Raw genomic sequence first — 17,317 nt, forward strand, 5'->3', positions numbered from 1 at the left:
TTTATGTTAAAATAGTTCGGACAAGATGTTATTTGTAAATATGTATGTATGCATTTAATACATGTTAATACATTGTAAAATGATATTTATGTTTAAATAATATCCTGTTATGCTGCTATTTTCTAGCAATGGATTCAACGTGTTGAGGCACCAAAAGTCTATTTATATGAGCCAAATCTTATGAAATAAAAAGTTGATATTCGGAACGCAGGAGTATTTTGCATTTCGATTGTAAATTGTATCGGTTTCTATATATTTTGGTATCAGGATTATACCAATTAGAATAAACAGCGTCTGTTTTACATATGTAGTTCTAAAATAATAATAATACTAGAAATTTGAGAAAAAGCTGGAAAATGACAATGAAATGTAAACATATTGTAAAAGAAGAAAACTAGTTATAATTACGAAATTCACATAACATACTTTAAAAATGATAACAGATGGTGAGCAATTATCGGATGCTGAACTCCAGGAGAAACTAAGTGCTTTGGGATTTCCTAAAGTAGCAGTAACGGAGACTACACGTGGTATTTTAACGAATAAATTACTTAAATCTAAACAAAATGAAATGAAGAATACACTGCACAATATAAAGTTTAACGGTCTGTCACCAACGAAACGTAGGAGCATATATAACCAAGAATCATCAAATTCATTTGCAGCAAATCGTAAAATGAGTATAAGAAATCGTCCTATGACCGGTTCGGCATACTCCTTGTACCAAAACGATTCGTCATCAAATAATTGTAACCATATGCATACGAATGTAGGCAATAACATTGAACATAATTTTCCAAGGGGTACAAATTACTCAATTCACACTACGCCAGAACAGATTGTAACTACGCTTTCGGAACATCAAAGTCATGAAGGAGTAGTAAGCAGATTGCTAAGTTTTCGTGACAAAACTTTTAGAAAACCGAAAGTATGTGAAAGTCATCAACACGTATGCTTATCATTGTCGAAAGGATCAAATAAGTGCTTAAATAAATCAAAACGTACATTTTACGACTTTATATCCTATGTTGGAACGCAATCCCGCCTGAACCAAAGCTTTAGGCCATATTTATTGGTTAGTTTTTTCGCAATGTTTTTTATTGTGTTGGCGTTAATTTATATATTGAAAAGTCCAAACAATTTGGATTTTGATAACCTTCGAACTAAGGTAATAATATGTGAAGAGACAAAATATAAAGCGAACTGCATCCCAGCTGTTTACATTGATGGTACAATTAAATTACTTAAAAATATTCTGGAGAATCTACAAAATCGGTCGAAAAAATTCCATTGTAACAATAAAAAGGTTGCTGTCGTCGAAACAGATATTATTAATTCTATGGATAAAATAGAATACTCTAATGGAATGCAGGGGTGGAAACAGAAATTATCCTATGCAAAAGTTCTTATAGAGGAAAACCCTCAATGGAAAGTTGTAATAAATGAGGGACAAAATACAAGTTTTTCTTTAACCAATGAAAATCTCTCGTCATTTTGTAGATTTTATTCCAAAGTTAAGAGTTTCTTTGTAATTATTGGTATTGGTTCCATAATAGTGACAATTTCGGTTTCTTTATATATGCTCTATCGTAACATAAAGGCGTGGAGATTAAATCGCTCTACTGTTATTGAACAGTTTACCACAGATATTGTAAATGAACTAATTTATAGAGCATCATTAAGTGAAGTCCCGGAAGAACGGGAAGTTATTATAAATCATCTCCGTGATAAGTTAATACCTTTAAATAAGCGTAACGCCTATTTGAATTATTGGAAAGAAGCATTGAAAATTCTCGAAATAAACGATAGCAGGATACAATTCGGACAAAAACTTTGTGATGGCACAGAATACCGCACTATGACATGGTTAAGCAATGCAAACTCTAATGCAACAAATGGTTTACTTAAGAAATGGCAAAGTCCGGCTTTTGGTTATGCAAATAAAATAACTAAACCTCCCACATCATGCTTGAAAATTCGTCATATGTTTGATTCGACAGAATCAGATATCTATAATTTAAAACAAATAATAGAATCTGCTATAATAGAGAAAGTTGGAAACCGATGTTGTATTCAAGAAATTCAAATTGATAAAAAAAGTTGCTGTGTTTATGTCCGTTGTTGCAGTGAATTTGATGCAGGAGTGGTTCATAACGAAATAAATGGCTGGTGGTTCGACAAGCGTTTAATTTCGATTAAATTCTTACGGCTTCAAAGATACCTAACACGTTTTCCAGAAAGTAAAAATTCCGTGTCTGCGCTATCACAATAAAGCGTGTTTGAAATTTTTGACTTTATATGTATGTGTGTATTTTCCTCAATTTATATATTTTAATAAAACAACTATACTATAGTGTAGTTATATATGTTTCTACAAACAAAACAATAATATATTAGTATTCTAGGCATTGGGACTTGAGAAGATCAAAAAAACCAACTGTTGAAAAATATTCTATGCTATTAAAAGTCCTATGTGAACTTTTGTTGCTGGAATTGCACTATTTTAAGGATACACATACAGTGGCTCGCAATAAAAACGATGCAGCTGTTTGGTAACAACAACAAGTTTCTGGGGATGTTCGAGCAAGCAAATAACTGCAGCAATGATGCGACAGTGTTGCTTTTCTGCAGATACTCAGCTGATACTTATATTGCAACATTTTTGCGTCGAATATGATGCCTTGCGATACTGCCGCAGTGATTGAGACTCGAACATCCCCTCTGTGTTAAAATACTTAAGCGATCGTCTCAGTGTGACCCTCGGAAAAATTACTGATTTTCGCGATTTTTCTTTTAATGTTGGAATTAACTAATCAGTCCGATTTTTTTTTATAAATAAATATATTAATTACGAATACAAAATGATTTTTTTATGTTTAAGGGGAAAAGTCTTGCGGTATTTTTATTGATTTTTTTTTTTTTTTTGAAATTGAAATTAATTTTTGATGACTCATGCCCAGCTCTTGACCGATGCTACGGCTGCTACTATGCCGGTCTCTTTCGACCAATTCAGCGATCTTATCGCAATTTTCGACGACAGGCCTTCCGGAGAGTGGCGCATCTTCGACCACCTCTACACCAGAATGAAAACGTTGAAACCATCGTTGTGCAGTGGAAATGGAAACTGTATCGGGTCCATAAACTGCACAAATTTTATTGGCGGCTTGAGATGCATTTTTGCCTTTATCGTAGTAGTACTGTAAAATATGCCGTACTTTCTCTTTATTTTGCTCCATGTTTGCGACGCTATAACTCACGAACGACTTAAAAGAAACGACAATCAATCAAATACGTGTTAGCGCGTGAAATGAGCTCTGCTTTCTCCAGACTGGACAAGGAAGCAAAGCAAATGGGTCTGGCATAGAACGAGGGCAAGACGAAATATCTCCTATCAAACAAACACTCGTCGCACTCGCGACTTGGCTCTCACGTCACTGTTGTCAGTCATAACTTTGAAGTCTTAGATAATTTCGTCTATCTTGGAACCAGCATAAACACCACCAACAATGTCAGCCTGGAAATCCAACGCAGGATAATTCTTACCAACAGGTGCTACTTTGGACTTGACAATTGAGAAGCAAAGTCCTCTCTCGACGAACACAAACCAAACTCTATAAGTCACTCATAATTCCCGTCCTGGAAAGATCTGCGGAAGATTTTCGGTCCTTTGCGCGTTGGCCACGGCGAATATCGCATTCGATGGAACGATGAGCTGTATGAGATATTGGCATAGTTCAGCGAATTAAAAGACAGCAGCTACGCTGGCTAGGTCATGTTGTCCGAATGGACGAAAACACTCCAGCTATGGAAGTATTCGACGCAGTACCTGCGGGGGAAGCAGAGGAAGACCTCCACTCCGTTGGAGGGAACAGGTAGAGAAGGACCTGGCTACGCTTGGAATATCCAATTGGCGCCACGTAGCGAAAAGAAGAAACGACTGGCGCGCTGTTGTTAACGCGGCTATAAACGCGTAAGCGGAGGAGGGAGTAGCTTGCTCTTTCTGTGGTAGCAATAACGAGAACGCAGAACACATATTTTTCCACTGTCGGAAATATACAAATGAGCGACTATCTTTGGAAAAGGAAGTATCCAACCGAATAACACCAGAGAATACAGTGACCTATATGTTGCACTCGAGGAATGTGTGGAATTTAATGGTGAAGATTACAGCCATGGTACTCCATGACCTGAGAATAGGAGAACAGGAAAGAAGGATCTAGAGCAGGGAATATCGCTCTAATGACGTGAGCCCACACGCTTAGCTAGCCCTGTGTCAAAATGCTCAACGGCGGTTCCACAGGTCCTCAGTAAAGCTACAGGAGACGGAGTTAGGGTTTAGTACGTAGGCGTACCGTTTCGCAAGTCCAGAACAGTAGGTAATACTGACTGAGCTTAGTCCCGAATGAGGTGCACCCATAGCGGGCAGTACGAATCGTGCATATTGCTACAGCAAAATAGCATTATCAATGTAAAATTCCCCTTCCGGCACAAAAAAAAAACACACACAATCACATGTGTGCACACCGATCGTAAAAAATCAAACATTTTCACGAACATGGATCGGTATGCGCACAAGCCTCTACACGAGTAAACCGCACTCGCACACATACTGATCGAACGCACATGTGTGTCGGGTAAGGCCACTTTTACTGACATACAGATGGCGCACGCGTAGGCTAGCTTCAAATCTCCACGAAGACGAAATTTTTGTGTTGCGAAATATTGATGAATCTAATAGATTAGTGGGATAATGTGCTCAGCAGCCTAAATTTTAGCATTAAAAGTCGGTCGAATAAATTAGCACAGAATGTCGTTAAATTCAGGTAGCGGGCTTTACACTTCCCGAGGTTTGCCCTACCTGTAGTGTTATCCTTTCTGTCTGTGGTGTTTTATATGGTGTAGGGCCACAATAATCCTAAAAGCAATGTCAATAGCTTACATCTCCATCCGGCGAAATTCTACAATGTTTGGAAGGTTATCCTCTTTTTTAACAAAATTGTTATTGTTGTCTTTCAAAAAAGCCAAAGTGGAATGAATGCGTAGTGAACTGTGACTAAATCGGGACAAACTAATGCTGTTACGATATGTTTCGTATAAAATGGTATAAGGCCGCGATTTTGACACTCTTCTAGTACCCTTTGTGAAAAATGGAGTTTTTATACCTTGTCCTTCATTTTTTTTAGTAATCTATTGTTTTTTTTTATAAGTTTTTAAATTATTTCTTTGATTCACCCTTTGAATTTAGTAACACTGGGTTTAGCTTTTTTCGCCAAATCGCGCAGACATTGATATGATATTGAAGTCTGTTAATAATTTTTTAAAATTTTCTAAGAATGTAAACTATTTTAAATGAATTATATATACTTAATTTAACTTAAATAAAATGATTTTTGTTATTAAATAAAAAGTTTTCAATATTTATGAAATAGACACTAATCATACTGTTTTTTCATATTCATATATAATTTCAGTATGCTCTGGGCATCAGTTACAAGATCACCTCTGTGGGTTCTACAAGAGTATGCTCCGGTCTTGAGGCCTTCTATTAGTTTCGCATCTTTTCGAAGAATTTTTGAGCATTACCAATATCGGCCAGCTTGCTTAGCTTTTCGTACTCACGCAGTTCGTCCTCTCTTTGATTTTTTCTGCAATCCACTGCGTCAAGACACTTCTCATCGTACCAGCTGTTCTTTTGCGATTTCCGAAAACCAATGTTTTCGTTTGCAGCTTAAAATGCCTTCCCACAGTGACTGCATCTTCTGGACGTGGAACTTTCTTTATGTTTGTTTATGTGCGTTTTTTGCTGCTCAGAGACGGATGGGTATCTGCAACAAGATAGTGCTCTGAGTCAATGCCAGAAATGACACCTGCGGGCTGAAAATATCGAAAAAGTGGGCTTTTTAATTAGTTTAATAAATATCTGGTAAAACATTAAGCTATAAAATAAATTAAATTCGCTAAGGACAAATCCCTTAAGCACCCTTACCGACGCTGTAAAAAATTATGAAATCGGAAAATAGTCCCGTCCACTCTCCACTTGAGCGATATCAGACTGTAACAACGCCTAATTCACTTATAGCACAATTTTAAAGTCCATTTGATCATTTCCCTTCCAAAATTCATATCAGAATCATTTAATTAGAAAACTTTGCACGAATAATGCTTTTGCAGTGCGATTCTGTACTGTGATACAGTCAGAAGTCTCTAAATTTGAGATTTTAAGTAAGAGACAATTTTTGTGACTAGAGACGACTTTGTAAGTAACAGTCACACAATCTTTTACTTTTCAACGCATGCGCACCTGCGTCCAGATCCCGCTTTTTGCTGCGTAGCAAGATTGTTGTTGTTGATGATTTCTGATGATGAATTCGAAGAATGTGTGTTCAGCGTCGTCTTCTGTCGCATCGTTGTATAGGCATGACGGCTCTTCGACTTTTCCCATTCTGTATAGGTACTTTTCGAAGTATCCATCACCGGATAACAGCTGTGTTGTGTAAAAATCTAATTCTCCGAATTTACAGCTTGCCCATGAGTGTAGATCTCTTATTATCCATCTGCCGCAACTTTCATTCTCCCATCTTTGTTGCCATGTTGTTATTGTATCCTTCCTTATTTGTTGTATTGCGCTCTTGTTATTGCCGGATGATTTCTTTAGCCCCCGCAGCTTTTTCCTTTCATATGCTAGAAGGTCAATTGGTCAATTGCCTCTTATAACTAATATTGCCTCGCCTGATACTGTTCGGTAGGCTGATGCAACTCTGAGGACTGCGGTGCGGTACTCTCTGGCCACTACCTTACGCTGGTTTTCCTTTTTAAGCGTGACTGCCCAGATCTCGGCTCCATATAATAAGACGCTGATTGTCGTCGACATTAGGAGCTTTCTCTGGGCTCCTATGTTGGCCATTAATCGGCTCAGTAGAGAGGTGATGTTCGCTGCCTTTCCTGTGGCGTGCTGGATTTGTACCCAAAAGGTTAGTCTGGGGTCCAGTCTTACGCCTAGGTTGTTTACTGTTTTTTGTGTCCTAAGCGTCATAGCTAATGTTCCATAAGTCTGGGCTTAGAATGGATCCTTGTGCTGCTTCTGACGTGAATGCTATCTGTCGTTTTGTACAGCAGCTTCCTTTTATTAAGTTAGCTCCGTTCCGTATCTTAAAGCTTTTCTCGAGTGCGTCGATCACATCCATCCATCTAGCGCTGTTGAAGGCGTTTCGGACATCTAGAGTCACCAGCAACACTATTCTTTTGTATTTATGGGATCTACGCGCTGCGGTTTCTACGCTTTCGTTAATCTGCCGGGTCTAAAGCCATGTTGTCTAGGGGACAGTCTTCCAGCTTCGTTGATAACCGCTTCGAGTCTGGGTTTAAGTAGGCTTTAGTACAGTTTTCCCGCTGTGTCAAGCGTGCATAGTGGACAGTATGCTGATGGCGAATTGGGGTCTCAAGTAGTACTGGCGGGCGCTCTATAGCGATTCTTTTGAAGATTTCTGCTGGGATACCGTCCGGGCCGGGTGATTTGTTGGCCTTGAGCTTGTCAATGGCTAGTTGCAGCTGTTCAAGGGTAAACTGGGATATTTGCGCAGATCTTAGAGTGTGTTCTGGATCACTAGTCCTTATTTCGCGTGTGGGGAATAGTGCGTTCCCGATGTGATCCATTATGGCAACGGTTAAGTCAGGTGACTTTGCTCGAGCGCCGAGTTTCATCATCACTATTTTATACCCGAGTTCTGTTTAGATCCTCTCGAAATTCTTCCCATTTTTTCTTTTTACTGTCGTCGATGACATGCTTCAGCTCTTTTTTTGCTGCTTTGTATTGCTCGGCGTCTTGGGATGCGGCTCCTCTGCCCCTGAATCTCGTGTAGGATCTGCGAAGGCGGAGGCATGTGCGCCTAAGTTGGGCGATAGTTTCAGTCCACCAGTAAACTGCTGCTTTATGTTTGCTGTGGGAAGCCTTGGACATTAATTTTTGATATGCTTTTGTTATAATATATTAAGAAATGTGTGCTCGACAGTTTTTCTTGCAATTATGGGGGAGTTTCTAGATGGGGTCGTCTATTGCGGAGATGAATTTCGATGTGTTTAGTTTCAAAATGTTCCACTTTATACTGTTCTTTGTGCTGGTAAGCGTTTGTTCCAGTGGCGATCATGAAAGAGTTGTAGTGATGTTCGCTGCCAGTGTAATCCTTAAGGACTTTCCAATTCTTTATTGAGTCTGCCATGCGTTCTGTTGATAGGGTAATGTCTGGTGTGGTTTCCTCGGATCCCGGTCTTTTAATACGTTTCTCTACGGCTCTGGAATTTAACCTTCTATAGACCTGGCTGTGTCATCTATATTGTCGAGCTTTTCTTGGCATTCCTATATACTATCGCTTGGCGTAAAGTAGCAGCTAATTACTGTAAAAGGTCGCATTTGACCCAGACAAAACCGCTGCCGTAGCTGCTATCTTCTAGCCAGGCACCTCTCCCTTTCTTTTTACCGCGCACACACCTTTCGTAAGCCCAATTGTTTGGTCAAAATGCGATAAATCAATGTTTTGGAGATGTTCAATTCCATTTCTATGAATTTCAATGATGATTTCGGTTGATTTTTGATGAATTCACGCACAGTTTCGATGGAATTTCCGGTGATCACGGATTTTGATTGGCCCACATGTTGATCGTCATTTATGTCCTAACGACCACTTTGAAAACGTTGAAACCACTCGTGCACTCTGCTACGGGATAGGCAATCATCGCCATAAACCTGTTTCATCAATTGAAACGTTTCGGTAAAAGTTTTACCAATTTTAAAACAAAATTTAATGTTGGCTCTTTGTTCGAAGCTCATTTTCGCACCGATATTCAATGAAATGTCATGAAATTCTCACTGGACAATCGATAAAGATAGCAGATTCTGAAGCACCAATCGACATATAGATGGCGCCACCAGGGGGCGCTAGATTCAAAAAGTCCTATTTACTTTGGACAGCAACTTGTACATCCTTACTGTGGTTAACGCTTTTTCGGCAAAAGACTTACAGAAGTTAAAGAAGAAGAATAAATAAGTAGAAAAAAATGTCCAAAATATTAAGATTATGACTAAAATGAATAGTACTATTAGTCTTATTATGAACATCTTTCTGGACAGAATGACAGAAATAATTAATTTTTAAATTTCTTTAAAAATTATTTGGATTTGGGTATTAAGTAAATATTTTGTTACTTAAGTTGCAATAAAAAGATGTACTTTAAATTTGGTGATTTTTTTTAACAATCCTGTATTCGAAGCGAAAAGATTAGATAAATAAATTTGTTTACTAAAAAGCGATAATGAAGGAAGAGTCGGATATACATACATATAGGATGTAGAAATAGATTTGTTTTGTGTTTTCGAGAATTACATAAATATGTCATATGTCGAAAACTTTAATCTTTTATTGACAAAATAATCGTTATATCTTAATTTTTATTTTTCGCTTACAAAATGATAGTTATTTTTTGCTCACAGAAAAATAGTTATGCGGTTAGTTATACTTAACCCTTACGATTGCCTTGATAAAAAAAATTCAATGAGATTATTGTCAAGGCAAAACACAAAGTTAACTCTTCAATTAATTAATTTTCACTAGGTTAGAAGAGGTGCATAAAAAATTGTCCTGAGCAATTTTGGTTGATTTAGCTTACGTGGTTTGGGAGAAACTACAGATGTTTCTCCCTAATGGAATTCCTTGCACCAAAACATGATCAACCACTGGGACATGAAATATTAATATTCCATGAAATTCAAAGATCTGGTTAGAGAAAATTGCAAGTGAAAATAACGATACTTAGGTATAATGATGATTACAAGCTTTGTCCTCACAAAAATCATAGTCCTTTACCGAATACATTATTTCTTCGAATAGAGGAAAATTCTCTCTTCAATTCGGCTTATATACTTTTAACAGTAAAAACTTCTAAATGCATCCAGTCATGCTTAGTGAAGTGATAATTTGCGGAATCCTTGTTAGAAAACCGAATAACAAAGTTCTACGTCACTATTATCTTGAAGAAAGTTGGGTTGAAATTTAGTTTACATCCGTATGTGAATCTAAAGTATCGATTTAGCAGCTCAATTTTTTAAATTTATAAATACAAACGTAATAGATTGATTTAGTCGAATGTGTTAGAAAAAAGGTAATATTTTTAATCAAATTCATTGAAATTAAAATATTCCTTTGCATTACATGTACAAAATATATAATAACATTGCGGTGACTTTCATATGTATGTATGTATATTCATAATTTAAATACAAACAATTAGGTTTATAATTGCACATTTTTTTGTATTGGTACTAGAAATATTTTTGTGCAAATGTAAATTGAATTTTTTATTGATTACGTTTCACCACGTTATGTTATTTACATATGGTGTATCCAAGTTATCAAAATACGAAAGCTGTTTCGGTTAGAGTGGTTTCTATAGTATATATGTAAGTATGTAGATTATTTCCTTCTCCTGTAAACTTATACATACATATATGTATGTGTACTCTTGCTCTTGAAATAATTTCAGTTGTTGAAATACTTTAAACTATACAAGTAAGGATTTTATGCTCTCGCAAAGCCGGGGAAATAGTACAACATACAGTAAGATATTTGCTTTTGACATGTTCGTAGCAATGACTCATTGGCATTATTATTACAGTGAAGCTACAAACATGTAAGTTGGAAAATCGCGGTTTGCCAAGAGATGTCGTAGATTTAATGTTATTCCATTGTTCCAATAATACAAACAAAAAATTATTCCTTTTTATCTTAAACTATAAATAATTAAATAATAATTATTTTCACTTAAATAAATCCTTGGGTACAGTTTTTTAAAGCTCGGCAGAGCTTTAGAAATCAAAAACAAAATCTTCAGTCCCTTTTTTTGTTTCATTGCCATTATAACTAGTTAAACATAAAATAAACTAACGTACTATCTGTTTTGCTTATTGTACTAACTATATGCGTATAAATTGCAGAGAGTCTGGCTACTGTGTAAGGTGATACGGTATTTTGCACTTAAGCCTTTCTTTCCATTTACTTTGAGTGACAAGAGTCCTCGCTTCAGTATTCACATGGTCAGAAAGCCTTTCCAAATGAGACTTTGCACATTTGTTGATTGCTGCGGCAACTGAGTCAATTCTGAAATCGCGTTCAAGATCGTGACTGCGCACAAACTTTTTTTTGGAATCGCTGGATTTGTACAACACTGCTAGGGCTTGAGCAGCAACAAAATTGTGTCCCATAAGTCCAAACTGGTCTGAACACCTGTTTGTAACAAGAATTTCGCTATATGTGGATAATGCAGAGTTTCTACCCAGTAGCCAATACATGTTTCTGAATTTTATTTCTAATTCTTTTTTTTTTCTTTTTGACATGTGCACTCCATCTAAGTTTTGTGTCCAGGGTCATTCCTTCGTAGTATTGTGATATGGTATTTGCACACCGTTTAAGTACACAGATTTATGTCTAGTATTATTGTATGTGAAATCAATATGTACTGATTTGGTTTCGTTTAATTTTATTCGCCATTTAGCTTTGCATTCAAATATTTTGAGTAAATATTCTTGCGATCATGCAACTGATGCAATAAGCGTTTTAATTTTGTTTAGGAGCCCGCCATGACAAACTTTATCAAAGGCTTTAGAAAGGCATTTTCACTGACTGGAGTTATTCTATGTACTTGGTCAATAGTGCAGTGATTTTTTCGAAAGCCAAACTGATGCACCGGTATCAGCTTCCTCTCTTCACTTATGTTGTTAAGACGCACTGCAAGCAGTTTTTCCAAAAGCTTTGAAAGTATTGGCGGGAGAGATACAGACCGATACGAAGTAATGTCATGCGTATAGCTTTGATTACATTTTTATGAAGGTCTGATATTAAGCATGCCTCTGGCTTGTTTGAGTGGTGTAAGTTCCTAACGATTGCCTTAATTGGTCGAGATTGCTTATTTTCATAAGGTAAATTCTGTGTAGACAGAGTTTTGGTTAACTTTCTATAATCATCAGAGGCTGATGTATTGATTTTATATGTATTATTATTTAGAAGCTTAAAAGCAGATCCTTTTTTTAGCCTCATTATTCGTAATATTATATATTTTTGGGTATTCACAGTCACTCGATATCATTATTGGAGGAGGTCGTGAGATTTTCTTATCTGTTTGATTACTTTGCCAACGCTTCTTCCAATCGTCAAAACATTTTTAATGGGCAATTTTCTTGTCTAAGCGGGAGATGAGGGAGGAAAATGAAAAATTTCCGACCCTTTCTTAACAGGGTGTATGTTATTTATATTTTCTTTAGCATCGAAAGTAAGAAAACACATATCTCATAACTTATATTTATATTTTTCATAAAGGTAGACACAAAAAATTTGACAACTGTCATGTGCTATGTTCATGCGCTGTACCTCTGATCAAATTGAATTTTGCGTGTTTTTCGAATCGTAAGTTTTTTTTCTGAAGTTGGTAGTACTGTTAGTGACGCATGTATGTATATGCAAAATTTTGTGAGGCTCTGAAAGGGAATTCTTCGATTTTTACTTTGTCTGTTTATTGAACAAAGAAGTGCGATAATTTCGCCACATTTTCAACTAATATCGTGCCGCAACTTCAGGCCGAGGACGCCGTTTTCACTCAATTGTGGATATAAAAGTTGAATCAAAGAAGGTTCTAATGGCCATCACGACGGAGGATTTTTCCAAGGGCTATGATGATTGGAAAATTCGTTGACATAAGTGTATCGCAGCGAGAGGGGTCTACTTCGAAAGAGATGAAATGGACAAAATTCACCTTTCAATTTGATCACAGTAGTATTGCACGAATTTTAGAATTTTCCAATTGGTACACCTACAGACGCAGAGAACTATTTGCAATGGGTGTAAAATAATTCAGACCAAAATCCAAGTTTATTCTCGTGCAATGACACGTAAAACAAATAATTGCAACCAACCCCGTGCCAGCTGTCGTTTTGGAAGAGCAAGAGAATCCCCCTATTGTAGTACTTCGTTATTTACGTTATTCTCGGCTAACCCACATCATTTTGACTTAAAGTTATGATGGAAAATCTAAAATCTTTCAGGTATATGGGGTTAGGGAAAGTAGTAATATAAATTTACACCCATTTGGGAAAATATTCTGTCGATATTTAAGTAATACCAGAGGTGTTCAAAAAATAACAGGAATTTTCATTTATAAAAATATTTTATCAATCGTCTACATTAAATTTGCGCATTCAAAACACTCCCCACTTATGCCAGCGCTTCTCCTAATTGTCGGAACACTTCTCAAACTTGCTAATTGGGATAAAAACGAAAATTACAAACAACAGCAATGTTACTCAAAACTGATTTTTTTATTATCTAAGTAACCATACTTCAATAAACTGATTAAGGGGATATTCTGGTCTAGAAGCATGAATTTCAGGTAATTCTTAAATTGTCGTAAAAAAAAGGCAATTAATATTTTTACTATCCATTTTTTTTATTAATTATTTGTTTCAGTACAGTATTTGTTTTTGAGTACAGAGAAAAATTAAAAACTAAAAAAAGTAAAAAATTTCAAAAATTATGAGCTGACGAAGTGGGGGGTCTCTAAAAAATTCCATGTGACCATACCCATGATTTCAACCCTGCTAGTTATCTGAAAACAAAAAAAAAAAAGATTATTAATCTAGAATAATGTCGCAATGGCCGGAACTACGGAAAAGTAGCCTATAAAGAAGACTCTATAAAAATATCAAGTAAATCGGTCCAGTAGAACCTGAGAAATCGTGGGTATCGTTCCGAAAAAGTCAGTTTTAAGAAAAACGCGTTTAAAATTTCGCGTAAAGTTTTTTGTTCGATTAGTTCCGACCGTTCCGGTTTTCGTAGTTTTCGGCTTTGTTATTTCCTAAGAATCCAGAAACGACTGCTTTGAAACTGTTCCAACTCGCTTTTTGAATACGATCCAGCAACGTTGGAAATTTTTGATCGGCGAAAGCGGACCAACAAAAACCCCTGCCTTAACCTTTGCTTCGGATAACTTCGGGAAAAATTTTTTTATAATAAGTATTAAAAAATGAGTATTATTACTATAACTTTTACAAAAGCAAACTTTATACGAAAAAAAGGTATTTTCTTTTCGTTTTTGTTCATAATTAATCAGAAAATTATAAAATAAACTTTAGGAAATCGAACGAAAATTTTTTTGTAGAGTCGTGTTATTCATAAGGTTTGCTAAAACAGCCAAAATCATGATACTTGTATGTAGTATAATTTAACATATTTTTGGCACTACAAGACCCCGCTAAATGTGTAGGTACGTCCCATCAAAGAAGATCGTAAGGCGAAATAGCACTAAACGTGGCTATGAAAATTGGTTAGGTTATTCATTATATTTTAATAATAAAACCAAACATTTATTTTTTTCAAAAAATAAGTCAGATTATTTGGAGTTAAAAATTTTCTGTCTTTTTGTCAAGAAAGCATCTAATGTAGTTTGCATTTTAATTTAGCATTCTGTTAAATTCTGTTATTTGCAGTAAATTGGCCCATAATTTCAGTTATGGTGGTCGAATTCCTTCCTACTAACGCAATCGAAAGTTCTTTCTGCTATCTTATTCCAACAAAAGTATATGTTTTCCAAAGCATTCAGACAATGTATTTTTTCCCAAATTTTAAACTGTTATATTCGGTCCTATTCCTGTTGTCGTTATTGTTATAAAACGAAATAAGAACGTCTATCAGGGAATCCTGTTGGCATTAATGATATTTATCATTTGTGGCCAGGTCCTTCTTCATCCGGTCTTCCCAACGGAGTGGAGGTCTTCCTCTGCTTTCCCTCGGCGGGTATTGCGTCGAACACTCTCAAAACCGAAGTGTTTTGATCCATTCGGATGACATGACCTAGCCAGCATAGCTTCTGTCTCTTAATTTGCTGAACTATATCAATGTCGTCGTATATTACGTACAGCTCAATGCGCAAAGGCCCAAAAATCTTCCGCAGAACCTTTCTCGCCAAAACTCCTAGCGCCAACTCATCAGATGTTGCCATCGTCCTTGCCTCTGCACCATATAGATGAGTGACTTGTAGAGTTTGGTCTTTGTTCGTCGAGAGCGGACTTCTCAATTGCGTACTCCGTCCGAAGTAGTACCCGTTGGCTAGAGTTGGATTTTGAGGCTGACGTTGTAGTTGGTGTTAATACTGGAAGTTATGACTGTGAACAGTGACGTGGGTGCCTAGTGACGAGTGCGATGACTGTTTGTTTGATGACAGAAGATATTTCGGTTTGCGCTTGTTCACTCTATTCAGTCCGGAGAGAACTAACAGCTCGAATTATTTTCTCCAAGTGAAGATTGAGGAAGTTGCACTATAGGGAGTCGCATTGTCTCAAACCTCGTTTTTCACGGGTCCTTTCTAAGATTTAGCGCATGGTGAACTATAAAGATCCAATCAGTTTGTTGACGGTTTACTTCAGTTGCATTACGATATACCAATTTTTACACAAGTTACAGTTTGCACAGACAGACGGACAGACAGAAATGCGGATTTCAATTCGTCTCGTCATCCTGATCATGTTTATATATATGTCTATACCTGTGTCTATATCTAGCAGAAAGAAGATAAAAATAAAAAATAATAAAATAAGCTAAAGCTTTAAACATCCATATGTATTTATTATAAATTTTCTTTATATTTCAGTGAAATAGTAAAATACCAATAAAAAGAAAATAATATGACTAACAACGGATCCTTTATTCAAAGGTAAGACTTAACTAAAACACCTATTCATAAATGTCTTCACTGCTTAATTTTTATTTCAATTATTAATCAAATATTTACATACAATTTTTAAATAATATAGAAAATATCCTTATATTCCACTCATGCCACGTTTGCCTGCTTGTATGCCCTCTTTAAAGGAGCCTAATTGTAGAGTAGCGTCGATCTGGCTCCTTCATTTACTGCACAGTTCTCTGGAAAATCATTGTGTCCTGGAACTTATTAGTTATAATCTATCTATCTACCACTATCTTCGATGAAACTCTAAGAGATATTCGAAATTTCAAAACCGCTTTGCTAACCGTAATAAAATAGGTTGTCAAAAAAGTCTTGCGGCATTTTCGCTAGTTGGCGCTGAAAGCGCGTAGTTCTTGTCTTATTCGTCGCATCGGGTCATGCTATACCTTTTTGGAAAGCTCATTTCACCCGCTAACACGTGCTTGATTGATTGTCGTTTCTTTTAAGTCGTTCGTGAGTTATAGCGTCGCAAACATGGAGCAAAATAAAGAGAAAATACGGCATGTTTTACAGTACTACTACGATAAAGGCAAAAATGCATCTCAAGCCGCCAATAAAATTTGTGTAGTTTATGGACCCGATACAGTTTCCATTTCCACTGCACAACGATGGTTTCAACGTTTTCGTTCTGGTGTAGAGGTGGTCGAAGATGCGTCACCCTCCGGAAGGCCTGTCGTCGAAAATTGCGATAAAATAGCTGAATTGGTCGAAAGAGACCGGCATAGAGCAGCCGTAGCATCGGTCAAGAGCTGGGCATGAGTCATCAAAAATTCATTTCAATTTCAATAAAAAAAAATTCAATAAAAATACCGCAACACTTTTTTGACAACCCCTTAATAACATTTTTTGTTAGAATCACACTCTTTTTTAGAACAAGAAGGCCTTCTTTAATTGCTTTGATCTCTGCTTGGACAGTTGCAGAACACTGCAGTAGTTGAATGTCTAGTAGTCCCCCCTGCCTTACTCCCCTTTAGCGGAAAAGGAAATTTAGGGATCAAATTTAAATTCGTTTCTGAAAGATTGCGAAAATCCGTAGTATTGCGTAGAAATAGGTACTTGTTAAGTAAAGGGTGATCCATTTTGAAGTTTCCTTCTTTTTTAAAGAAAAAACACGGAAACTTTAAATTTAATGGGGAATATTTATTAACATTCAAAAGAACATTTTTCGGCATTTATTTTTTGAAGGTTACTTCTTTCACATGTTTGCCGCGACTACGTCTCAGATGGTTCATCCGTTGAGTCCACTTTTCGTTGACTCGTTCGAGCATTTCGACTTCTAACTGGCAAATAACACACGTGACGCTTTGTTCCAAGTCCTGAATCAAAGCGGGAATGTAAGCATAGACTTTAAACTTTATTTATCCCAACAGGAAAAAGTCTAACGGTGTGTAACCGAAGTGTTCTATGAATAAATCCATTGATTAATGCGAAATATGGGAAGTGTTGCCGTCTTGTTAAAACCAAACGTTCCGACAAGACATCGCAGTCGATTGGAAGTTGCACCACAACAACACTCCAGCTCACACCGCCTTTC

At 36.5% G+C, this 17,317-nt stretch overlaps 2 protein-coding genes across 2 annotated transcripts in view; both read left to right on the forward strand.

The window, feature by feature from the left end:
- The first annotated feature begins 250 nt into the window (after positions 1–250).
- Positions 251–2,389, forward strand: LOC120771521 (inner nuclear membrane protein Man1). Its single transcript, XM_040099579.1, has one exon. It carries the CDS (start codon positions 434–436, stop codon positions 2,270–2,272), a length of 1,839 nt encoding a protein of 612 aa, XP_039955513.1. The 5' UTR covers positions 251–433; the 3' UTR covers positions 2,273–2,389.
- Positions 2,390–10,001: 7,612 nt separating this feature from the next.
- LOC120770862 (oxysterol-binding protein-related protein 1) overlaps positions 10,002–17,317 on the forward strand; it is a 44,257-nt gene continuing 36,941 nt past the window's right edge. Inside the window, exons 1-2 of the mRNA XM_040098478.1 lie at positions 10,002–10,152; positions 15,685–15,747. Coding sequence (XP_039954412.1) covers positions 15,719–15,747 — 29 coding nt within the window. The 5' untranslated portion in view covers positions 10,002–10,152; positions 15,685–15,718. The remainder of the gene's footprint in view (positions 10,153–15,684; positions 15,748–17,317) is intronic.

The sequence above is a fragment of the Bactrocera tryoni genome, chromosome 3 (assembly GCF_016617805.1).
Source record: "Bactrocera tryoni isolate S06 chromosome 3, CSIRO_BtryS06_freeze2, whole genome shotgun sequence".
NCBI lineage: Eukaryota > Metazoa > Arthropoda > Insecta > Diptera > Tephritidae > Bactrocera > Bactrocera tryoni.

Coding starts and splice junctions, on each gene's coding strand:
- LOC120771521 (XM_040099579.1), top strand. CDS start 434: ATGATAACAGATGGTGAGCAATTATCGGATGCTGAACTCCAGGAGAAA.